Below are 26,638 nucleotides of genomic sequence, written 5' to 3' on the forward strand. Positions count from 1 at the left end.
AAAAGGAGGGATGCAGGCTCAGGAGTTCAGTCCAGGGGCCCCAATGTGGTACTTGTAGGTGCCATGGTGCCTGCCAAGTGGGCAGTGCCAGGTAGGGGCTTTGGCCTAACAAGGTTTCTCATTGGCCATTGAAGATGTCATTGGCTGTGGAGATTTTTTAAAAAATATTGGTCTGGCAGCAGCTGCCATCACGACACAAGGCTCTTCCTTGCGTGACTGAAAGTAAGCTGCAGCAGCCATTTTGTGGCTGCACCCACCACACAGTCAGAATTCCAAAGGTGCCTGAAGGCTCAAAAAGGTTGGAGACCCCAGGTTCAATTCATAAACCCACTGAAGCACATTTGCCCCTTCAACACATGCACTTCAATAATAGCAACAATCTAAGTAACTTGATTTCTGTCAAGAGGATCAGATTGCCCTGCCACTTCCATACCGGGAATTCAAAGGGGCCATAAGGAATTTAGCCCTTGGACAAAATAACAGTGCAAGAGTTCAGCAAAGTGCATATTTGTGCAGTGTAAAATGAAAAAAATTAAATACACACCAGGCAAAGAGGATTCCAAAACCACTCTACATCCACAGCTGATCATCAAACTTTGTGATAGCAACTTTTATTTTAAAATGAAACAAAAAAACCTCTACAAACTTCAGTAAAGATATCAAGTCCTGCAAATGTGTCATTGTGTTATGTGTGTCTTTCTGTCACTGGTTTCTAATTTCACTGTAGGCTCCATCAACATATCAGTGCAAAGTCTTCATAACTGTTAGGAACATGAGGACTTTGTATCACACATGCAATGGGTGCTTTGTGCCTCTCAGAACCACACAGATTCTTTTCTGTTTGTGACCACAGCCTACAGGGAGACCGGCTTTAATGCCCCCCACCCACTGCTTTCACATCTGCAAGCCGCCGCCCCCCCATGGAGCCACTCTTGGCTCTGAGATAAACAACACATTATTTATATGGCTACATTTAAGTTTCACAATGGCAGCTCCATAGGATGGACTGCTGTTGCAAAAAACAACACAGGGATGGGAAGGCTAAAGCAGCTTCTCCCTGCATACTGTGATCAAGCCAATGTGCACCAGTGAAAATGGCAAGGGGTGTGTGTGTGCAGAGAGCACTCCATTTTCCTCTGGCGTGCTGTTTTTCTCCTCCCTGCTCTTCACCCAGTAAGGGGACCAGACTTGCGTTTCCAACCCAAAACAGACTTGGAACGCTTTATTTCAATTGCACACACTCTGCAAGAACAACAGCAGCAGGCAGGTTTTGAAGACAGGAGGTCATGCAGGAAATGTCGTCCCTCCCTTTACTGCACAATGGAACAAAGAATGTCTATGAAAGAATGAAAAACACCTGTTCCAGAACTTGCTAACTTTTAAAAGCACAGGTGATTAGCCAAGTTAAAAAAAAAACAACTAACACACAAGCTGCTTGGGCAATGTTAATGCCAAACAAGACAGACTTTTCACGGCCCTCCTGTGGTCCCTTTACAAGTTGGCCTGCTTCCTTCCCTCAAAGCATTCCCACCATTAACTGCTTGTCATGTCAGTTCCTTTCCCATTTCTAACACAACCAACCATTTCCCTATTGCAAAAAACAACCCTCCCCACACACAAAATAACATCACAGACGAAGCCTACCGTCAGACTACACAGTTTTAATAGCACACCCCAAATCATCACCCCAAGCCACTCGGGATGATCTATTTCACTCTGGCAGGCTGACGTTTTCTGATTCTGGCAGTTCTGGGCCTGAGCACCGCTGGGTCTTGTGGAGTAATCCCAGTGCCCTGGTCACCAGCCTTCTAGCCACAGCTGTGTCAGTCTGAGGCCTTTCTTTGGCAAGCTGGAGGAGCTCTGAGTAAAAGGGAAGAAAAGCAGAGATTGATAAGGGATTGAAAATCAGCAAGGGTGGATTCACACTGCAGCTTAAGTCTTCAGTAAGACCCTTTCTGACATATAGATAAGGCCTGGTCCACCCATACAGCAGAACAAGGTGGTGTAGTAAAAGCACTCCTATGTTTTAAAAACAATCCTCCCCACACACAAAATAACATCACTTAACTTACTGAAAGTAAAATACTTTCACACAAGGAAATGCACCAATTCTTGTAGGAAGAAAGGCAACAGAGACCACCACCGTGAGCAGCCGGCTCGGAGGAAAAAAAACATGCTGCAGTTCAGCACCCAAACTGAGAAAACCTCTGTGCGATAAGACCCTCCAGAGAGAAACAGAAACCCCTGCCACCTTTTCTCCTACCCGTCTGTCCCCTAAGGGTTGGAGGTGAAACAGGAGGAACTATTGGGAAGGAGCAAGCACAACTACCTGCTAAATAAGAGAACTACGGGTTATCAGGGACAATGAGAAAGGTGGTCAGGAGGTCCAGATGGCCTATGATCCCACCCAGGTGTTTTCTTTTTTTTCTGCCTAGCTCTAGCAGAATTCTCAACCATCAGCTCCTGTAACTGGAGCAATATACAACTGAACAAATATGCAACCAGGTGCTAAACATTTTGGGGTTTTTTAAAAAAAAACAAATTATGATCTCCCAGCTGCAGGCTAAAAACAGCATGCTATAGAATCCTGAGAGCCCATCAGTATTCTAACCAGGCAGTGAACAATCCCTGCCGCACAGGATAAACAGTTCTAAAATGTGAGTCTTGCTGAGAACCCAAGCTGGACCCTTCACAACATCTTCATCTCCGGCTATTTGGAAACATATTCTGAAGATGCCAGTGATACCCAGAATCAATTTCTACTTCCAGGGAGCCTTCCTTCTGGCTTTCACCAGCAAGGCTCCAACTGAATACCCCCTCCCCCCATCCCGAAGGTGCTAGCTTGCTATTTAGTGATTCTGGAATAGAAGACAACTTGCGTCTAAAAGAAACGTTACATTTCTTACTTGACCGCTGAAGTGCCTTGATTTTTGACTGTCTTGTAGCATAGATTAGAGGGCGGATCTTTAAGGAGGGGTAACTCTGTTCCATTGCTTGAGATGCTGCCAAGAGAACATATTATTTATAAGGTTACTTTTTTTCATAAATATGTGCTCAGTGGGTGACTTCAGCAAGCCACTGCTAGCCTAGAGCTTCTCACAGCATTGATGGAAGAATAAAGCCAGTTAAAAGGCCCCAATCCCTTCAAGTGTCACTTCTCCTATCAAAACAAGCATCCCAACAGTGCCAACAATTCCAAAGTGAAAATTCAGACCTCATCCACTCAATTGCTTCAGTGCCAAAAAAAAGAAGTTATTTTTTAATGCAGTTATTTGTCACCAATTCTTGCAGAAAGAATCCAAAAATTGGGCTGTGCAGACAGAAGTCCTTGCACCTGTGGAAACACTACACTGGATCCAATCCACTGAGGGTCTACCCAAAAAAATGAACAAGTGTTCTGTACTGGTTAGAGTGCTGGACTAGGACCTGGAAGACCCAGCTTCAAGTCCCCACTCAGCCCTGTTCACCAGGTGACCTTGTGCCAGTCACAAACTCTCAGCCTAACCTACACCACTGGACTGATGTGAGAATAAGACAGAGGAAAGGAGAATGGTGTAAGCAGCTTTGGGTCCCCACTAGGAAGAAAGACAGGGCGTGAATAAAATACATAAAACAAAAATTTCAAAAGCTACACATCACTGATGACAAAATCTTATGAATTAAGCACAGGGGTGGATAATCCTATTATGACTGGCAGTAAACACTCCCTGGCGCACCAGCAAACAGGAAGCCAAAGCTGGTCAGGCAGATATGGTGGCTCTCAGAACCTGTCTGAGAGAGGCACTCACTGTGCTAGAGCTCTGCCTGTTGAAGGGGAGAACAATTTAGAAATCCCACCTCACTTGAAATTCCCACCTCCCAGTTTCATAAGCCCTCAGGGACCTGAACAGGCTAATCAGTCCCTGCATCTTTCTCCTCTTTAGCGCTCAACTTCTCCCAATCATCCGTTGTCCTGGAGCATGTTTACTCATCAGTTTACAAAGTCAGTTTTTTCTGCATATGTGAAGAGACCCCAAGCAGGTAAGTACCTTTTCGTGTTTTGCTGGTTCCATGCTATGGCCAGCCTCTGTGCCACTGCCTAATAGATACAGTGATGCCAGAAGATGTATGAATGTATTGTGTTAACTGTCAACCAAGGTCAACTTTCCTGCATCTGATGAAGTGGGTTGTGGCCCTCTAAAAGCACAATCCTAACCAGACGTACGCCCTTCTAAGCACACCAACTTCAATGGACTTGGAAAAGTGTAACTACTGAGGACTGCACTGTTAAACCCATGGAACAATAAGTCTATCCGTCCTCCACTGTTTATCTCCTCTTCTCTCTTTTCACAGTAGCTCTCCCTGCTTTCAAATTTTTAAGAAAAATTAGCCACAAAGGGGAAGATAAACAACTGACAGCATTCACTGTTTTCTTTGTGGGAAACATTCAGGATTCTCAAAATGAAAATGTCTGCAATGGCAAAGGTAATGTACTCTTGAAAACACACAACTGGGAAGAGCCTGAGATTCTCCTTAGTGGAAAAGTAGAGCAAGCATAGTTAGAAGGATCACAGTCACTCATACAAAAATTAAGAGAAAGGGAGAGAGACTCTTGCACCACATTACCTGCCATGAAACCAGAAAAAATGCCAAGAGCATGAGTGTCATCAACCCACTGCACTTTAAAGCCACTCTCTCTGGAAAAAAAAAGACAAAAGGATCATAGTGATTATTAGAATTTAAAACATCATGGTTAGCTCCCCCAAAATAAGTATTTCTCATGAAGGCAGTTTCAAGCACTATTGCGCTCTCTCTCTCTGTCTTTTTTTGGGGGGGAGGGTGTACATGTGCTTGCATACCTGGAAGTCATAGTGACTTCTGGCAATCATTACTGGGACATTTTTCAGAGAGGTGGCTTGTATTGCCTGCCTCTGCATCCGGGTCCTGGTTTCCTGGGAGGTCTCCCTTCCTAGTACTTGCCCGGATCAGCCCTGCTTAGCTTCCAAGACCAGATGAGATTGACTTGCCTGAGCTATCCAGGTTTGGGCAAACACCATTGCTCTTGATGGGACAGGTGCAACAAACTTTAGCTGAAACTAGGCCATTTTTGGCCAGTGACTAAAACAAATTTGATGTTCTTAAAAGGAATCCGTCTCATCTGATATTAAGGTCTTGCAACAAAATCAAAACACCTGGCAGGCTCTGCCATGAAAGGAGTGAGGCATCCACCTCAGGTTACAATCACAGCAATTGTTAATTGCTAATTGTACGCAGGGAGTCAGGAACTCACAAGGGGCATCTCATTCCTACTGCCCCATATTTCCATCCCCACAATATTTACCAGGGCTTTTTTTGTAGAAAAAGCCTAACAGGAACATATTTGCATATAAGGCCACACCCCCTGACATCACTATTGTAGGAAAAGCCCAGCTGGAAGTCATTTGCATATTAGGCCACTCATTTGCATATTAAGCCACACCCCATATTAGGCCACACAAAGCCAGCTGGAACTGTGTTCCTACTCAAAAAAGCCCTGATATTTACTCTTTCTTTCTTCTGACAGCCACACCACCTCTCTTCTTTTCCCATTCCCTCTTCTGCTCTTTCAGCTTTCCCTTCTCCTTCTGCATACTTGATTTCTCCCTTTCCTTCCTTGCCATCTTTTACCTTATCAAATCCCCCACCAGCTGACACTAACCTAGGCATAGAAGCCTCTGCAATGCTGTCTCAAGTTGCCAAACAACCCCCCATATGGCCTGTGAGATCTCACAATGTGGTCTTTTGGGATCCTATGCAGCAAGCAGACAAGTAAACTGGTTGTCCAGGAGCCCTCCAGGACAGCTAGTTCCTAACAGCTCAAAGCGGGCTGAAGTGGAAAGAGGCACCTGAGGATGATGTCATCTAACAGCACCAGCTGTCAGGAGCCAAACAACAGCCAGGGGCTTCAAACTAGCTGGTTCCACTCAAGGCATGAGTGAACTACACATGTCTAAAGACACAAGGGACTATTGACTGAAGGAGAGGAGTTTGCCTTATGGGTGATGCCAGTTAACAGAACATTCTGGGTAATCAAATGCCATATAATAAAGCTTTTACTGTATATAATTTTTGAAACAAAGAACCAATGTGGAGCAGTGGTTAGAGTGTCAGACCAGAATCAGAGACACCCAGGTTTGAATCCCTGCTCTGCCATGGAAGCTTGTGGGGTAACCTTGGTCCCGTCACACACTCTCAGCCTAACCTACCTCACAGGGAACAACCTGAGAAGAGAACAATCTAAGGCACTTTAGTCCCATATAGGGGAGAAAAGGTGTAGTATAAATGAGGCAAATTAAAAAAAAAGGAATACAATTTGCAGGGGAAGCAGCAGCTCTGCCCCAGGTACCAAACTGTTGAGACAGCCCTAACAAAGCAATCAGGTTTCTTACTGGAACTCTGCAAAGGCCTCCAAAAGGTGTTCAGTCTTCAGCAAAGGTGAAAAATCATAAATCTCTAGCACATGTCCAAAGTCTCCCTCATTGATCTGTGCTTCCCCATAGCTGGTGCAATCCAACCGAATTTTCTCAATGCTTATGTCCTTTATGGTCAGATAATTTCTGATCTGAAAGAGAAAGAGATTTGCAGCAGAAGGGAATATTAGCGCTTGCATAAGAACAATAAACATTCCTTTGCATTCAGGCTATATCCGCATGTTTGATATTATGCTACTGTAGTCACTGTAATCATTTTCCTGTCTGGACAGGAAAATCCAGAAGACAAATGATTACAGCAGAGCCATGCCCAATGATATTTGGAACACACCATATTCAGCAAAATCATACAGAAAAGACTTCCTGAAATGCATCACTTCAAGTTGCAGAAGCAGAAAAAGGTCCCTGCACATAGATAAAATAAAGCTGAACTTACCTGTAACTATTATTCATGGAATATCTTCTGTGCAGGCACATGTGGGGACTGCACATGAGGTCTGCCATCAGATGGGTCTTTACAAGTAAAAGCCCTCAGGAACTGCTGCACATCAGAGCCTATGGACTATGTGCTCCTGTGCAACAGCACCCCCCCCCCCCAGTACCTCTAGGGCCACTGATTCAGTATCTGGTTCAAAATTTGGGACTGCACAGAAGATCGATGATGAACTGCCTTCTCTCTCTCTCTCTCTCTGTCCAGGCTCTGCTCCAACAGATAAGGAAGAGAGAAAACTGGATACGAGAGCCAGTTTGGTGTAGCGGTTAAGAGTGGTGGACAGGACTGGATCTACAGGGGTTTTTTAAAAAATGACACCCCCTTATGGGCCCATTCTATCTTATGGGCCCACAGAATAGAATGGACTCCATACCCAATTTGGTGCCCCTCCTCCAGCAGCACCCGAGGCAAGCACCCTCTCTGCTCCCCCCTAGATCCAGCCCTGGCGGTGGACTCTAATCTAGAGAACTGAGTTTGATTCCCCACTCCTCCTCCACATATAACCAGCTGGGTGACCTTAGGCCAAAGTTCTCTGAGAACTCTCTCAGGCCCACCTACCTAACAGGGTGTCTGTTGTAGGGAGAGGAAGGGAAGGAGATTGTAAACCTATCTGAGACTTTGAATGAACGGCAGGATATAAATCCAACTCTTCTTCTCTCACAAACACACACAGACTTGGAAGCTCCCAGTGATACAGTCTAGGTACAGCTAATACAACCTAACTCCACTGATGGTAAAAGCTGTTCCTCAGTTATACAGGCAAGGCTTTCTCTCCAACATACTGGACTGGACATTTCCTTCCTCAGCTACTGGGGATGTCTGCCTACTTTAAAATGTATTTTAACCTACTAATTAAAATAAGTATGTGTTACTGTAATTGCAACATTGATGCCTTTTTGAGATATCAAAGCAAGTAAAGGATAATTTAAGAATTATTGGGAGAAGACCTACAATTGTCCCAGGGGACAATTTCCTCTCAATTACAACCCCTATAAGCAATTCTCACATGAATCAACTGAAGCCATCAACTTCTACAGAAGAACTAATGGGGGAGCAGGACACAAGAGCCTCTCCTGTCCTGCTTCCACATAAGATGGTGGTGCTGTTTGGTTCCAGATTAGGCACATTGTCTGCACACAAGGCGGTTCATCTGTAACTCAACAAGGCCAAAAAACCCTCACCTGTGAGCAGTCATTTTTATACAAGCCATGTAGAAGAACCTCCCAGTGATCAGGGCTAAAGAGGCTCTGAAAAAAGTCCAACTATTACCTCTTGAAGGAGTTCAGCGCCACAGTCATCTTCAAAGATGTTGTTCTTTTCATCCACTGCAGAGGTTCCCACACTTCCATCTCCCGCAGACAGTTCCAGCCCAGGCAGCTTGTTACCCTCCAAATCTACATCATGTCTCTCCTGGTCTTCAAGTAATGGGCTCTTTTTGCCATTATAGGATACAGAGGTATTTATAAAGGGTGGGGCTTCAGGGTCCAAGACAGATGCCTTTGTATTGTGTTCCAGAACAGGGGACATCACCGATGCCTGTCCCAAAATAGAGGCACAAGTGGTACTTGGATCTTGGGTGACTTCACATGGCTCAGTTTGGCTACATTCCAATAGGGACAGATCAATGCAGTTCCTATCCTGGCTCTCCTGTGTTGACATTTCTGGGTCATGTTGAGATGCACCAGCATCCACAGTGCTGTCTTTCAGCAAGGGTTGTATTTTGCTATACTCCATTTCACCAGCACATGTACAATCATTCTTATTTCTCAGAAGTAAGGGATCATTGGTGTGCTTCAACAAGACATCACCTGTAATCTGACCCTTGTGGTCTTCAAGTAGGGATGGGGACATGCTGCTTTCCAACAGAGTGGTATCCTGACAGTCTTTTCCATGGTTTTCTAGGGATGTCAGATTTTTGCTCAGTTCCAGTGCAATACCATCTGAAGTGCTTTTGTTCTGGTCTTCTACTGAAGGCAGTGGTCCACTTTCTTTGAGAAGTGCTGCATCAAAATTCCTGGCCTTTGGTTCTTCCAGTAAGGTTGATGTTTCAAAACACTCTAATATCACAGTATCTGCACCATCTGTACTCTGGTTTTCTGAAAGGACCAGGTTTGGACTGCTCTCTTGTACCCGGGTGATCTGCTTCATTTTATTTTGGTCTTCCTGTTCTGACAGATCTTCCAATGAAGGAGAACCCAGATACCCCATAGGATCTTCACTACTTTTACTACCAGACTCCAGATTTTTAGTATACATCTCACTGGGGTTTTGAGCTTCTGGATATTCCACAGCAGGACCAACAATGCCAGGAAATGTGCCAGTATCTGTAACTTCTTCACAGTTGCAGACGGTGCTTGACATTCTGTTCTCCTTCAACCCGAAGCCATGTGACTCTGCTCCAAATGGTTCAGAGTTGTCCTTTGTCAAGCCCTCGGGTTTCTTGCGCATTGCCCTGGGGACATACAAAGCTCTATCTGGCTTCCTCCGAGGCTGCCTTCTGCCCCTGCCATTTCCTCGGCGAGTTTGAGTGCCATTGGCCTGTGCTTCCATGCGACGTGATCCTCCTCCAGATCTACATCCTCTGCCTCTCGGAGGGTGGCCTGAGTTTAAGGCACTGCCACAGGAGCCATCTGGATCATCTGGGTCATCTGGCAGCCTAGCCATAAGACACAGAGAGAGGTCATGCATTGGCAGTGTGCAAACTCCCTGGCAAATGATCACTTTCTGGCAACAAATGCAAAAAGCAGAAGACCTTTACTTATCAATATATCCATACAGAGCCTGATCATACAAATGTTTATTCAGAAACGAGAATGCCTTACTCCCAAATGCAAAATGGTTTTTAGATTTAAGCAACAGAGTGTTAATTAAGCAACACGACTATGGAGATAGTGCCTTGAAAAGCTATACACGCACGTATATACACTGTGTGTGTCTAATGTAAAAATATATATAATTAAAAGTCTATATTATAAGTCAAATACTTCTACATGTTGCTGAAGGCTTTCACCGGCAACAAACATCAGGTCTCACAATGCCAAGGCCACACAGCCCGGAAAATCTACAACAACCAATCAAATACTTCTGATTTCCATTTTGTCGTCCAGTCACTCATTCATTCACTCTCTTGCCCCTCCTGAGCCAGCTGACTCATGCATGTCATTTTGAGGTGGTACAGTCCTTTCAAGGAGACTATACCACTTCAATTACACAAGGAGAGGCACCATCTAAACAGCTTCCTCATAACAACTGTAGAACTTTCCCACAGAAGCAAGAAAATTAGTTTAAGTGGCAAGTTTCACATAGTGAACTGATTTCAAATAGGGATGGGCACAAACGCCGAAAAAGCAGTTCAGTTTGGATTTTTTGTTTCCTGCATGGAACATGGGAAGAGTTCAGGGGAAATGTCACTGCATGGAACATGGGAAGATTTAAGGGAAATGTCCACATGACATCAAAGCCATTCTAAGCATAACTCATGGCATTCCCAGGGCTTTTCCCTTTAATCTGGAGAATAACAAAACTTGCCTTTCCCTGGTTTAAGAGGGGAACTATGGGCTGACTGCAGGTGTCGCATCTATCTGGACATCCATAGTCACCAACTGGGGGAGAGAGAGAGCTAAGCTCTGCTTTCAAAATAAGCACAAGACAGCTTTAGTCCTCTAAAGGGCTCTTCCTTATTTCCCTGCATAGCCACACTGTAGTGTTACAGATACCTTGGTCCAGCAAGTGGAAGTGAAGAAAAAGGGATATTTCTCGGTCATAGGGGCCCTAGCAAAACTGCCACTGAACACATGAAGTGGCCTGATACTGAATCAGAAAGATGGTTTGGTGTAGTGGTTAAGTGTGCGGACTCTTATCTGGGAGAACCGGGTTTGATTCCCCACTCCTCCACTTGCAGCTGCTAGAATGGCCTTGGGTCAACCATAGCTCTTGCAGAGGTTGTCCTTGAAAAGGCAGCTGCTGTAAGAGCTCTCTCAGCCCCACCCACATCACAAGGTGTCTGTTGTGGGGGAAGAAGATAAAGGAGACTCTGACTCAGAGAGAAGGGCGGGGCATAAATCTATTGTTTTCTTCTTCTTCAGCCCATCATAATCAAGAATAGTATTGTCTACTCCATGAGTGGCCAAACTGTGGAGCCACATGTGGCTCATTGAGTGGCTCCCCACCCCGTTAGCTGGCTTGGAGAATACATTTAAAGTTAAAATTGCTTTCTTACCGCCTCTCCCTCCCATCTATTTGCCTGCCTGCCTTCCAGCTCTCAAACATCTGATGTTTATTCTATGTGGCTCTTAAGTAATGCAAGTTTGGCCACCACTGGTCTACTCAGACTGGTGGTGGCTCTCCAGGGTCTCAGGCAGAGCAGCCTTTCATCTACTACCAACTCCTCCTACTTGAAGATGCCAGGGATTGAACCTTGGGTACAGTCCCTACATTTAAGGCTGGGTATGTTCCAGTTACCCTTACACTAACAAGCCTCTTTAGGATATGACTAAGCAGGAGGCTGATTTGCTATACATCTCTTGGTATCTGACAAGGGGAGCTTTGACTCGCAACAGTTTATTGGTCTCTGTAGTGCTCCTGGACTCAAATCTAGCTGCCCTGTGGCTGCACATTTTGGCAGGCACAATGGGGAGAAATAAGGAGCATTTGGAAGGAGATGTGGACATTGCTCCTGCCCACTCCCATGTTGCCTTCTGCTGCTGCGGTGGCATTTCCACACTCCCATCTGGAAGCAGCCGGGGCAAAGAAAGGATCTGACCTTCAGAAGCCCCACCCTCAAGGTTAAAAATGAACCTTGAGACAGAAAGCATAGATAATGACTAAGTGGGAGTCTGATTACACAATACATCCATCATGTTAAAAACAAAAAAAGTACAACTTGTGTATTCCACAGCTTGCTCTAGAAAGATAAAACTGGAGACTGAAGAACTGCTGGCCACCTTACATTTCTTTCTTTTCATTCTCCTTTTAGCAGCTAATTTTTAGCTGCAATTAACACGAGGAGGCAGGTTAAGTTCTGCTTTCAGCCAGCAGCTCCTCCTTCCCTGCCTGCTTTCCTACAATCCATCCAAAATGCATCAAGGAGCTGTTATGTGTGGAACTCCAACCTTATTGCCGAGTGACAGATCACGGTCCTCCTTCTCCATCCTTCCCCAACAGAGAAGCTACTCAGGAAGTCAACATCATCCACAGTCCTATGGATCAGGTACCTGAGGCGACTGGACAAGGGAGGAAACAAGAGGACTCTGGGGTCGGGGGGGGGGGGGGGAGAGAGAAAGCATCAAGCCAGTTAGCATTGAGCAATAAGATCATAAATCCTGCTTGGGTTATCACAAAGTCTTACCCCTATTTATCATTAGTATCATTCATTTGTTTCGGAAATTGATATGCTGCCTTTTCAAAGACCTGCTCAAGAACAATCACAAACAAAGCAATACCATAAAAACAACATAAGATCAGTACAGAAAGAAACCAGGGGCATAAAGAAGAAGAAATGCAGATTTATACCCCACCCTTCTCTCTGAATCAGAGTCTCAGAGAGGCTTACAACCTCCTATATCTTCTCCCCCCACAACAGACACCCTGTGAGGTGGGTGGGCCTGAGAGGGCTCTCACAGCAGCTGCCCTTTCAAGGACAGCTCCTGTGATAGCTATGGCTAACCCAAGGCCATTCCAGCAGCTGTAAGTGCAGGAGTGGAGAATCAAACCCAGTTCTCCCAGATAAGAGTCCATGCACTTAACCACTACACCAAACTGGCTAACACAGAATAAAAACAGGAGGGGGGGGACTACTGAGCACCCTAAAAGATATCCATCAAATAGTTCTCAGAAGAGAAATGGATCATAAAACAACTTACATATATACACACACACATATTTAAAAACCCTTAGTGAAAAGTCTAAATGAAATGTTTTGGCCTGGCACTCTAAAGACAGCAAAGCAGGTGCCAGGTGAGCCTCAAGGGGAAGGGCATTCTAAAGATGAGGTGCCATCGCTGAAAAAGCTCTGTCTGTAGTTGCAACCTTCCTCACCTTTGCACAGAAAGGAGGGCTTGAGCAGAAGATCTTAATTAGGGAACTGGAAAGTACCCATGCTCTCCAGCTATCAATTCTCAAGTAAGAAAAAATGTCATCAGCTACAATAACACAACAAGAAATTGTGCAGAAATATACATATCTTGTCAGAAGAATAAAAATAATCACAACAAATCATTTAAACACCCAGTTTTGCAGCAAGACATTAAAATCTGATGAAACCAAACAATCATGGAATTAGTGTAGTAAATGCAGGCTATGACCGCAATCCAGCATGCTCAGTCAACAGCTAAGCACCACCGAAATCAAGAGAGCGAGTGTGGAGTAAAGTCCGGTAACATGCTACATCCATCATATTAAAACTGGCCACACATAAGCCAAGACCTGACAGATGAGAATTCTGAAGTTTTCCTGGAGAAGGCTGGCCAGGAGTCCAACTTCCTGTGTCTACTTACTGCCCCAAACAAGTCCTCTCTCCCTGCCACCTCCTTATTTATTCTCTAGAACCAGGGGATTGTGATCAAGAAAGAACTGGGCCAGTTAACTGAAGAACAAGTAGTAAAACAAGCAACGATAAATGTAACAGATTCATAGTGAAAATGTGGGCAGGTGCTCCAGATATCTCATGCAGTACATGTTCAAATGCATGCAACAACACATCTTCTCTTCCACATTAAGAAAAGTCACTTTATGAAAGTCCAAGGAAACAAACTAGTAGACATTTACATGAACACTTTCAGCAAATTTGCTATAATCAGTTGAAAAGTCAAGAAATGCCCAGGATTCTTTAAAAAAACTTTTATTCCATTCATGTCACCAAAAATCATTATTGCTCGTTCTTGAAAGTCCAAAATGGACTTGGGGGGGGGATCACAACATATGTTGTTGCTTGTGTATAGATCTTGCCTTCTAGGAATCTTATTTTCAAAATGATCTACCTTTGTTCAGTCTCTTAATTTGTCTGTAACATTTATTTGTTGATTTCTTATATATACTGTTGTGACTCCATTTTTTTAAATTGTCTATTGAGGGCACATAAGTTTTCCCCAACTTCTTATTGTTTAGGGTATGTTCATATTCTTTTTTTACATGAATTTCTTGAATACATATTATATCTGCATTTTGGTTTTTTAATAAGTTAAATATTTGTCTTGATTTTTAATATTAACCATTAATATAGTCTTCATTGTATCCATTTTATTCTAATGCTTCTTTGTTGGTTTTTTGCCTGCTTGTTTTTGTGGAATTCTCTTTTGAGCCAATGGGTGATTTCCAACTCCCCAGTTTCTTTCTTGGATTCCTTAATTGTATTCTCAGTTGATAATTCTTTTACTAGTTGCTTAGCTTGTTCTACTGTCATCATTATTCTTTTATCTTTGGGTAATAGGTAATAATAGAATGGGACAGACAAGAGATCTCTTCAAGAAAATTGGAGAAATCAAGGGAACGTTTCGTGCAAAGATGGCCATGATAAAGGACAAAAACAGTAGGGACCTAACAGAAGCAGAAGAGATCAGGAAGAGGTGGCAAGAATATACAGAAGAATTATGCAAGAAGGATCTCGATGTTCTTGACAACCATGACAGTGAAACCGCTGACCTTGAGCCAGACATCCTGGAGTGTGAAGTCAAATGAGCCTTAGAAAGCATTACTAACAACAAAGCAAGCAGAGATGATGGTATCCCAGTTGAGCTATTCAGTCCTAAAAGATGATGCTATTAAAGTGATGCACACATTATGTCAGCAAATTTGGAAAACGCAACAGTGGCCACAGGATTGGAAAAGATCAGTTTATATTCCAATCCCAAAGAAGGGTAATGCCAAAGAATGTTCAAACTATTGCACCATTGCACTCATTTCACATGCCAGCAAGGTCATGTTAAAGATCCTACAAGCTTGGCTTCAACAGTATGTCGATCAGGAACTACCAGTTCAAGCTGAGTTTCAGAGAGGTAGAGGAACTAGAGATCAAATTGCCAACATTTGCTGGATTATGAAGAAAGCACGGGAGTACCAAAAAAACATCTATTTCTGCTTCATTGACTACACTAAAGCCTTTGATTGTGTGGATCACAACAAACTGTGGCAAGTCCTTAAAGAGATGGGAGTACCAGACCACCTCACATGTCTCCTGAGATACCTGTATACGGGTCAAGAAGCAACTGTCAGAATGGGATCTGGAACAACTGATTGGTTTAGAATAGGCAAAAAAGTTCGACAAGGATGTGTATTGTCACCCTGCTTATTTAATTTATATACAGAGTACATCATGCGGAATGCTGGCCTGGATGAAGCACAAACTGGAATTAAGACTGTCAGGAAAAACATCAAGAACCTCAGACATGCAGATGATACCACTCTAATGGCAGAAACTGAAGAGGACCTAAAGAACGTCTTGTTGAGGGTGAAAGAGGAGAGCACAAAAGTAGGCTTGAAACTCAACATCAAAAAAACTAAGATCATGGGATCTGGCCCCAACACACCTTGACAAATAGAAGGCGAAGACATGGAAGTAGTGACAGACTTCACATTTCTGGGACCCAAGATCACTGCAGATGGTAACTGTAGCCATGAAATTAAAAGACGTTTGCTCCTTGGGAGGACAGCTATGGCGAACCTGGGCAGTATAATAAAAAGTAGAGACATCACCCTGCCAACAGAAGTCCTTGTAGTCAAAGCGATGGTATTCCCAGTAGTAATGTATGGCTGTAAGAGCTGGACCATAAGGAAGGCCAAGCGCAGAAGAATAGATGCTTTTGAGATGTGGTGCTGGAGAAGAATCTTGAGAGTCCCTTGGACTGCAAGAAGACCCAACAGTCAGTCCTAAGGGAAATCAACCCAGACTGTCCCTGGAAGGTCATATGCTGAAGCTGAAGCTCAAATACTTTGGCCACCAAATGAGAATGGAGCACTCCCTGGAGAAGATCCTGATGCTGGGAAAGACAGAAGGCAAAAGAAGAAGGGGACAGCAAAAGATGAGATGGCTGGACAGCGTTTCTGATGTAACAAACACGAATTTAAGCAGACTTCGGAGGATGGTGGAAGACAGGAGGGCCTGGTGTGACTTTGTCCATGGGGTCGCAAAGAGTCGGACTCAACTGTGTGACTGAACAACAAAAATTCTATATAATGGTATAAAATTCTATATAATGGCATACCATTCTATAATGGTATAAAAATTTCTATACCTACAGCAATACCTTATCTCTTTCTTCTGTAGGATTTGCTTTAAGAAATCAGAATCTCCTTTTCTTCAGCAGACCTGTAAGCAAATATTGGGAAATCTGCACTTCTTTCCCTGCTGCCTTAAGTGGAAATTCTCTTTGTCTATTCAATATGGTGTCTCTTTTTTTATGCATAGATCTAGCCAGAATATCTTAAGGCAATTTATCCTTAAACGCAAAGCTTCAGTTTATTCTAAATATCTGGTCGATATCTGGAAAGTCTCCTCAAATCTTCAAATAGTCCTGCAATAGCTTACGAAAATTGTCTTGAAGATTTCTCTCACCAAAATCTTCCGGAACTCCTCTAAATCATGGATGGTTTCTGCACTGTACCTTCAAAGTTTTAATCCTCTGATTTGCCCTGCCCAACTGACGGTCTTACTCTTCTAAATGTAGTTAAAATCCTTTCTGCCTCTCTTTGATTCTTCCAATTTCTTGTGTATTTTTTGTGGACTGCTTTTGGATTTCTAATAATCCAGCTGATATTTCCTGTTTTATGCTGAATTTTTTCTTTCTTTCTTCCATATTCCCATCTGCATGTCTAATTTTCTCCTACATTTCTTCTTCAGATTGCTTGAGTTATGACTGTTTGATTTTGTTGTACTGGTGTCTCTGAAAGTTCTATTGATTCATATGAACTGTGGCTCAAGATTTATGAACTGGATAGAGTATTTACACAAAGCAGCATACAAAGATTTTAATAAATGGAGCATTAACTGATGGATTCCAAATTGAAAAAGGTTGCCCACTATCACCACTTTTATTTATTCTCGCATTGGAAGTGCTAATTGCTAAAATCAGACAAGATCCAAGGATTAAAGGACTGAAAGCAAGTGAAGAAGAATTTAAAATGAAAAATTATGCTGATGATGTAGACCTGACAATTTTAAATCCCCATATGTTGATGCAACATATAATGGAACAAACTGAAAAAACTTGGGGTCTATAAAATCAACAGTAAAAAAATGGAAATAATTCTAAAATTCTTAAAAAATCAGGAAGAGGAAAATATCAGAAAGACCACACAATGTGTTATAACATCAATCCCAGTTAAATATTTGGGAATAAATCTGTCTGGACAAAACACTAAGCAAAGATAATTACAAAACAGCATGGGTGAACCTAGAAAAAAGACTTTTGAAGAGATTGTCCAAATTAAAAATATCTTGGTTGGGAAGGATCTCTACAATAAATATGAACACATGCCAAAACTAAACTTTCTGTTTAATATGTCACCAAATTACACCAAAGACTCTGAAGGAATGGTGGAAACAAATAAACAAGTTTTATATGTACTCCATGCAAACCCCTACTTTGCATATGGAACAAAAAAACCCCAAGACTCAGATTTAAAGTTTTACAAAACTGGGAGGGAGGCCTAGCAGTACTTAATATCAAATTATACTGCCAAGCACTTGGCATGGTCTGGATTGCAGACTGGATTAAAAACCCAGATTAAAGGTTAATAAAACTAGAAAAATTTGAATGAAGGACCTATGGACTAAAAAATCACTCTGAAAAAATACAATGTGAAACAGATGCCATGTAATCTAGAGACAGTTAATTCAGAATTTGGGAGATTATACAAAGATGAATTAGTCCTCCAATATCCTCTTTAATATCACCCATAGATGCATATTACAATAAACAAGTAAGGGAGAAAAAAGAATGACTTTGTAATATATGGAGATATGATAAACCCACAAGGAGAAGTGAAATCTTAGCAAAAGATAAAAGAGGAATTGGGGAAAGTACAATGGCTATTAATTTTCCAATTAATCTCAAAAAGGATGTCTACACAGAAAGGTGCCATAAAGGAATTGACTTAATTTAAAAAGATGATCACACAACAAAAAGATCATTTACAAGCTATTACTTCAATATGATACAGAGAAAGAACAAGCAAAAACATGTGTGTTAAAATGGATGCAAAACTTTGAGGAGATATCTTTTCAACACTTGGAAACTTCATGGACAAAAGACATAAAACTGACAGCTAGTCAAGCATTAAGAAAAAACTGGTACAAAAATTTTTTTAAGGGTATATCGCCCCCAAAAGATATCAAGAAGATGGATAAGAACTATAAAGCAATTTGTTGGAAATGTAAAGAGGTGGCTGGCACTTTTTTCCATATGTGGTGGACATACAGAAAAATAAAATATTCAAAAGAAATACATGCAGAAATCCAGAAAATTTTAAAAGTTAAATTCACTATGAAAGCTGAGAATACATTATTGGGTGTTTTACCTGAGAATATAAAAAAAAAAACTCAGAAGAATTATTTATATACATAACAGAAGCCTGTTAATTTGCAACAAAATGGAAAGTAGATGAGTGCCCAAGACAAGAGGACTGGAAAGTCAAATTAGTTGCATATGCAGTAATGGCAAAAATAACAAATGTAAATAAAAGGCCAAAGAATTCCAGGATAAATGGAAAGCTTCCTGTTCATATTTTATTTAACTACTGGGGAGAAAAGATAGAGGTAAACGTGAATTATCATATGTGAGAAAGTGCAAAAAGAGGGGGCCTTATTTAATATTCACTATATAACAACTGTCAAATCGCATTATAATATGTTGTATGACTTTATATTTTTTAAAAAACTATTAATATACATACAGGGTGTTATATAAAGTAGTTCATGACTTAAGTTAATATTAAGCACTCATTATTACAAAATCTTCACTTAAATAATATCATTTTTAACTTATCTCAATCATGGATTTCTCTTTTTTATATATATTATCTATGGATAATTGGAATATGTTTTAAATATCTCTTTTCTTTGTTTTCTCTTGTGATGTAACTGCACTTACAAACAATATATGGCTTTCTTTTTTCTTCTATATTCTCTATCCAGTGTTCCTTTCCTATTTATCCAGAAATCCAGGATTCCTTTCTTAGATTCCTCCCTCCCCTCTAAAAAAAAGGTTGCTGTGATATTGGCCACCTTCTTACAGTGCTACCCAGAAAGGAAACATCCTTCCCCGCCGTCCGTCCAAGCTCTTACTTCTCCAGCTGGTTCTGAAGCAGAAAGTGGTCCAGTTCCTCCAGGATCTTGTTGACAAAGTCATTCTCCGTGGGGGAGAGGAACACGCCGTCCATGCAACGCAGCGCCAGGGTGACGGTGGGGTGGCGGCCTGTCACGAGGGGACAAAGAAGCAAGGAGGGGGAGGGGGGAAGAGTAGTCAAAAACCAGCCTGAATCGAAAGCCAATAGAGGACTGCTGAGCGAACCGGCAGTTTTGCTTCCAAGCAGACCGCCCTTAATGCCGCCGCACGAAGCAGCCCCAAGAAACACCACGCGCTTTCGAAAAGGCACTTTCACGCTCCGCCTGCTGCAGGGCTCGAGCGGGCTTGGAAAGGAACGGGCTCGCCTGGGGTTTTGCAAACGCTGCAGCATCAGACGCGGTGCCCGCAGTTAATGGGGGTTTGGGGGGGGAGGGGGACAGAGTGGGACGAGACTCCGATTTTTCGGGGTCATTTACAGGGCCAAGAAGCGAGCCCACCCCCAAGGGTTTGTTTTTCCGCGCCGCCGCCAAGTCCCGCCCAGGCTAAGCCTCCTCTCTAAGCTCAGTAGGGATCTGCGCCAGCGCGCAACGAGACAGGAATGTGCTGGGCCGGGGCCCAGGAATCATCCGCCTGAGGAAAAGCAAGCCAGCCGCTTGCACACCCCTCGAAGCTGGCGCGTACCGCAGCCCCCGGCCTGCAGCTGCTCCCCCGAGCGGCTCCCTCCTTCCCAGCGGCTGCAGTCTCCTCCCTCCCACTGCCTCCGCCTCCTCTGGCCCGACGGCGGCCGCTGCTCCGCCTCCCTTCCCGCCTCTGCTGTGGCTCCTCCTCCCCACTTTCTGTTTCTCTACCGGCCTGGGCTGAGGCCCTTCCCCGGTCCTCCCATATTGGCACCGCCGCCACAGCTGTCACCCAAAGGGCTGCGTCTCGGGTTGCAAACGGTCTAGCCATTGCCGTATCCGTGTCAGCTGTCGTTTCGCTGCCCTTTAAGCTGGTCATGGAAAAGTTGGACGCTCTGCTGCTGGCTCTCTCGCAGCAGAGCAGTGGAGACAGCAAAATCCAGGGCATGCCAGGCTGCAACGGAGTGACCGGCCTTGGCTAGACAGGAGTGTGCCTGACTGTCCCGCCGACTCCAGGCAGGAAATAGTTAGGTGGGTGTGGTCTGGCTCCCCTAAACCCCGGTCTTGCCAGATCTTCCCCTTGACCAGGGGTGGCCAAACTTGCTTAACATAAGAGCCACACAGAATAAATGTCAGATGTCTGAGAACCACAAGACATGAATGGCAAATGTTTGAGAGCCACAAGACAGGAAGGAAGGTGGCAAGAAAGCAACTTTAACTGTAAATGCATTCTCCAAGCCACTGGCTGGCATGGAGAAGTGTTTTAAAGAGAGACAAGGTGGTGGGGGCTTCAAGAGCTACAGAATATGTGTAAAAGAGCCAAATGTGGCTCTGAAGCCACAGTTTGGCCACCCCTGTTCTTGACGGAAGCTTGGATTTAGCAGCCCTATGCTAGGGTTGCTAATTCTTGGTTGGGAAATCGCTGGAACTTTGGGGAAGGGGATCTGCAGGAATGCCATTGAGGCCACCCACTGAAGCTGCTAGTTCCTCCCAGCAGCAAACTGATTGCTGTAGTCTGGAGATTACTCTGGAAGAACTCCAGTCCCCATCCGGAGGCTGATAACTCTTGTCCTAACGTGGTCCCAGAAACAGAAGAAGAGTCCTGTTTGATCAGAACAGTTATCCATCTACACCAGCATCCTGTGTGACACAGTGGCTGCCTCTGAATATGGGCATTCCCTTTAGCCAGCACAAATAGATCTTTAAAGACATCTACACTCCTGGACATCTGTATGTCCTCTGGCAGTGTATCCCGTAATTTAATTACTCATGGAGTAAAGAAATGCTTCCTTGTGTCCCTCCTTGACATATTACCCATCAACTTCCCTGGGTGCTCCTGAGTTCTAATATTACAAGAGGAGGAAAAGCTCTGCACCCCCTCCTTTCTCCACCCCCTGCACACAGTAGTCTTTGTTTTCAGACATGCAAACATATACAATTCAGTCTTTAAAAGAGAATGCCCAATCAAGCAAAGTTGATTAACATAACAGCTGGCTAATTAAGCTCTGAGCTACTGAACTGGCTGGGTCTGTTTCTTGCTCCATGGCACATTTACAGATCAACAATCAGGGTTCTGTCCCTTGTCATGGCTTTGGGTTATTCTGCAGGCAGCAGTTCATAAAATCTTGCCATGCAGAACAAGTCCCTTCACAGAGATCAAGGGGAGCCTGGTGGCCCAAGAATGGCAGGGCATGCTTTGATTCCTTTCACGTATACTAACCATGTAGCAATGCTTTCTGTAGAGCGAAATGCGGCCTGAAAATTGCATCAAATCAAATTAATATGAATACTGCAGGGGTGGGTCTAAAGTTCGCAAGCCTCAACCTAGGGATGAGAAGGAACCTGGTGAGTATTACCCATGTTTACCATAGAGGAGCCCCGTGGCGCAGAGTGGTAAAGCTGCAGTACTGCAGTCCAAGCTCTCTGCTCGCGACCTGAGTTCTATCCTGGTGGAGCTGGGTTCAGATAGCCAGCTCAAGGTTGACTCAGCCTTCTATCCTTCCGAAGTTGGTAAAATGAATACCCAGCTTGCTGGGGGGTGGGAAGTGTAAATGACTGGGGAAGGCAATGGCAAACCACCCCATAAAAAGTCTGCCTTGAAAATGTTGTGATGTGATGTCACCCCAGAGTCAGAAACAACTGGTGCTAGCACAGGGGAATACCTTTACCTTAGCTTAGTCATGAACCATAGTTATGGCCAACAAAGGAAGAAACGGAGTTAAAAGAGTGAATATGCAAGTATTAAATCAGAATTTTACCTTTGAAATGGCGGGGGGGGGGGGGCGGGGAGAGACCTTAATGGTACCTTTTAAATGTCCCTGTCCTAAAATATGAAAACTTGGCAGTTTGTCTCAATGAGTTGGACGCCATCAATCCTTTCCACTGACCGAAGGGTGATTTTGACTCTCCATCACTCCAAAGGCAAATATTCAACTCCCCTTTCATACCATTCTAGCTGTCTTAGGTATCCATCAGAGAATAGCCAGCACCCGCTATCCAACTGGAGATGCCAGGGGTTGAATCTGGGCCCCTTGATGCGCCAAGTATGTGCCCTAACTCCAAGTCACAGTCTTTCCCTTACACACATTTTGTGTGATTTTTGTCTATAACATGGGCTGCACCTAAAGACTGTGAGCAATAACCAAAGGGTCAGGTGACTTAATCCTCATTAGTGGTTGCGGATATTGCAGCTGCTTCAACAGATTTATCTTCACATGCGAACTAGTTTTAACTCCTCTACAAAGGAGAGGATTAATCTATAGATCTACAAAAAGAGCCTTTTCAGATATGGCACAGATATTACAGAACATGATACCCTAAGGGACAAGCTGCCCCCTGGGTCTTTCAATGTCTAATGCTATTTAATATTACAAATATTTGAGTCCAGTGGCACCTTTAAGACCAACAAAGTTTTATTCTGGGTATAAGCATGTACAGGAGAATTTATACCAAGAATAAAACTTTGGTCTTAAAGGTGCCATTGGACTCAAACTTTGTTCTGCTGCTTGAGACCAGCACAACTACTCAACTGAAAATATCTTAACATTGCTATTCTGAAAGATATGGTCCAGCAAAACCTTTTCAATGCTGCTGTTGGTCTTCTTTAAAATCCCTCTCTGCTCTGTTATTATAATATATTGGTACTTGCATTAAACTGTCCGTAACCCATTTTCAGAAAACTTACTAGGTCTTCAGCTGACACAGTTCTTTGAGCTGTTTCCCGTGTCTCTGGTCAACTCCTCTAGAATTTTTGCTTATTCTAGAATGTCCTTATATTTGTCACAGAGGGACAGTGCAGGAATACTGACCTCACAAACTCAATACTGAAAGGCCTGTCAGTTGGCAGCTGATGATGGATGAGAATATTTCTGTATACCTTTTTTTTGTAAAGATCTGTATCCCATGCTGGGTACTTGGGTTGACTAACAGTGTTGAACCAAAGAAAACTCTGCAATAAACTCAGTGTTGAACCAAAGAAAACTCTGAAATAAAAGCCCAGTAAAGTAGGAAATATTATAAACTAAAATTGGCTTGCCAACGCTTATTGTTGGCTAAAAAAGCATTTCAAATGAGAAAAATGGTACACTGGAGAGAACACTTCCCAGCTCCTTCTCCTAGGAGCCAATAACAAGTTATCATATTTGGGCCTCTTGAATGCAAAGCCTATGGCATAGGCTTCCCAACCCTCCCGCCCTGGCGGGGGACCCCAGGATTTCCAGCCTCTTCCCCCGCTCCCCAAAAAAACAGAAGCGGGGGGAGGGGGGAAGCGGCGCCAAGGAGCGTGGCGAGCCGCCCCATCTTGGAGTGGTCGACGCTGCTGCGCGGCTGCCACCTCTTCTCCGCTTCACCGTAGCTGCTCCTCCGAGATGGGCTCAGGCTGAGCCCATCTCAGAGGAGCAGCTAAGATGAAGCGGAGAAGAGGCGGCAGCAACACAATGGCATCGCCCGCCCCGCTCCGCCTCTGAGGTAAAATCAGAGAAGGGGAGGGTGGAGGTAGGCCAGGAGCATGGCGAGCCGCGAATCTGGGTCCTTCTAGGACCCGGACTCGTGGCTCGCCACACTCCTGGCCTGTCTCCACCCTCCCCTTCTCTGATTTCACCTCAGAGGTGGAGCGGGCGACGCCGCTGTGCTGCCGCTTTTTCTCCGCTTCACCGTAGCTGCTCCTCCGAGATGGGCAGCTACGGTGAAGCGAAGAAGAGGCGGCAGCTGCGCAGCGGCGTCGCCCGCTCCGCTTCGCCTCTGAGGTGAAATCAGAGAAGGGGAGGGTGGAGGGAAGGAAGGCATTTAAAAAGTTGTGAGGTCCCTTTAATTCTGATGGACAGAACTCCCTTTGGAGTTCAATTGTGCTTGTCACACCCTTGCTCCTAGCTTCACCCCAGTGTCTCCTGGCTCCACCCCCAAAGTCCCCAGATATTTCTGGAATTGGACTTGGCAACCCTACTATGGCATTCCACTGAGCATTGCCAGGTTCTGTGCATGTGACTGGGGAGAGAGAAAAGCTGGGCCCTGAGGAAACTACAAAGGTCCTATGCTGTGTTCATTTTGTCTGTTGTGGTGGCTATGCAGAAAGAGTGTAGCTCTCTGGAAGAGCCCGCTTTGTCTCTTTTTTTCCGTCTAAGATTATTGTTGGCCAAAAGATAGGCCTTACTTTACAGAAATCACCTCAGCATTTCTTACAGGCAGGAATCAACCCCAAAACTCTAGTTTCCCACTGTGTCCCATTTTCCCCTCTCAGCTATCAGAGTCAGAGGTGCCTGTTCATGTATGGTCCATTCTTGCCTGCAGGGACTCTGCCCCTCTCTCTTAGACATGGCTGTTGCAATTTTGTGGACTGTGGTTAACTGTAGTAGGATTCAACATATCCAGGAAGTCCTTTGCCTATAGGATCTTTGTGGACATTTGTGGAGCTAATGGCCACCTTTGATAGGAAAGGGACAATAGTCCCTCTTCCTGGTATCCTGCCTATACATTTTGTGTGGGAGAGGCTGTCGACTGGATTCCATTATCTCATCTCAGCATTTCTACTGTTGCCATGGACTGACCAATGGCTAATCTCGGAGGTATCATCAGTGAATGACATGATTGGTGAGTGTTGACAGAGTTGCCAAGGATGCTGTGGGAATGGTTGTCATGTTGCTAAGTTAGCTTTTGTTTCTACCACTTTCCTTGTGCTTTAGACTTTGTTGCCAGGGGAGCATCAGATCCTTAAAATGTACATCCGGCATTAACACTGATATAGCAGCAGCCAGCATACCACAACCATAAGATTACCCTATTATTCATTAGCAAGTATTGTAAAAAATCAGATTTCATAGGAAAATATGATTTTTAAATTAGATAAGAATCTGGAAAATCCATGAATGGACTGTTACTACTAAATAGCAGCTGGAGGATCCCAATCTGCATCACAAACATGGCATGAGGAACAAAGGGTTAACACCATTTTGCTGATTTTTTTTTTTTTAAAAAACACCTCTTGGAGTTAATCCCTGTCCCAGTGTGGGAAACATAGTGGTTGCTGTACATTGGCAATGTTTCCACCCAGCGGGGCAAGTAACAGTTACTGATGTATAAAACATCATGTTGAAGCTCTTCCTCCCCTATTCTGCAAACATGACCCAAATTTTCTCCCCCACAAGCTATTTAACAAAAAAAATGTTCTAGAGCTCTGTTCATGGATCTTCCATCATAGCTAATGTGACTCTATGATATGCAACAGCTTACAGGAAATTTCACTTGAATCCAATGCCTCTGCAGGACTTTGTACGGGAATAAAACTATGGCACTTTTAAATATTTGTGGTGCATGTATACACATACAGATTGCTGCATTGTTCTAAAGAGGACTAGGGTTTACCTTATAGAAATAGCCTCAGTAATTCTCGCAGGCAGGAATCAACCTCATGTTTCCGGTTTCCCACTGCAGTGTATTTTCCCATCTATTGTTGTAGGGGAAAGGTAGAAAAATGTACTGTACTGCATTCAAACCTTCATGGCTCTTATCTGGAAGCCCCTTTACAGCAGCAACAGTCTATGGGGGGCTTCTCTGCAGTGCCTGTTGTCATACAGCTACTGGAAGTCCTCTACAGTGAAACATCAAAACAGAGGCTGAAACTTAGCAGCCCCATTTTTGAGCAGCATTACTGACTGTCGTAGGCTTCCCAACCCTCCCGCTCTGGCGGGGGACGCCAGGATTTCCACCCTCTTCCCCCGCTCCCCCCCCAAACGGAAGCGGGGAGAGGGGGGAAAACGGTGCCACGAATATGGCGAGCCGCCCCATCCCGGAGCGGGCGACACTACCCCCTCCCCCAGCAGCTGCTACTCCGTGGCGCTGTTGGGCCAAAGGCTGCCAAGGGCAGCCAAGCCGGGCAAGGGGGCTCTGCTCTCAGCCAGCGGCCGTTTCCCAAAGGGGAAGCAACGGGGACGGAGTGTTGAGGGAGGCCTGGTGCCCTCCCCGGCCCGGCCCCCCTGCTCGCACGTGCAGCCGCCGCTCCCTCTGGCCGGGTTTGGGGGCTGGCTGGGCGGCTCGGGGCGGGCGCGGCATTGCCAGTGGCTGAGAGAGGCGCCGAGGGGCCGGCCGGCCGGCGTGGTGGGGCGGCTATAGCGGGCCGCAGGAAGGGAAGAGAAGGCGGGCGAGCAGCAGGTCGGGATGGCGGCGGCGCTCGGGAGGGGCGGCTGGAGCTGCGTCGGGCGGGCGAGGCCGGTACTGGCAGCGACACTGGCGGCGCCCTGAGCCAGCATGTCCCGCAAGAAGTCCCCGCGCAGCAAGGGCGCCTCCTCGCCCTCGTCCGCGCTGCCCGCC

General features: G+C 44.6%; 1 protein-coding gene across 1 annotated transcript; it reads right to left on the minus strand.

Annotated features, from left to right (window-relative positions):
- Window positions 1-595: 595 nt before the first annotated feature.
- Window positions 596-19,963, minus strand: R3HCC1 (R3H domain and coiled-coil containing 1). The gene is made up of 8 exons (XM_060250930.1): window positions 19,902-19,963; window positions 19,220-19,349; window positions 12,054-12,191; window positions 8,212-9,598; window positions 6,408-6,580; window positions 4,606-4,676; window positions 2,907-3,002; window positions 596-1,860 (listed from the first exon to the last, which is right to left on the minus strand). Exons 2-8 carry the CDS (start codon window positions 19,312-19,314, stop codon window positions 1,712-1,714), a joined length of 2,109 nt encoding a protein of 702 aa, XP_060106913.1. The 5' UTR covers window positions 19,315-19,349; window positions 19,902-19,963; the 3' UTR covers window positions 596-1,711.
- Between the last annotated feature and the right edge of the window lie 6,675 nt (window positions 19,964-26,638).

Source organism: Heteronotia binoei, chromosome 12 (assembly GCF_032191835.1).
Source record: "Heteronotia binoei isolate CCM8104 ecotype False Entrance Well chromosome 12, APGP_CSIRO_Hbin_v1, whole genome shotgun sequence".
NCBI lineage: Eukaryota > Metazoa > Chordata > Lepidosauria > Squamata > Gekkonidae > Heteronotia > Heteronotia binoei.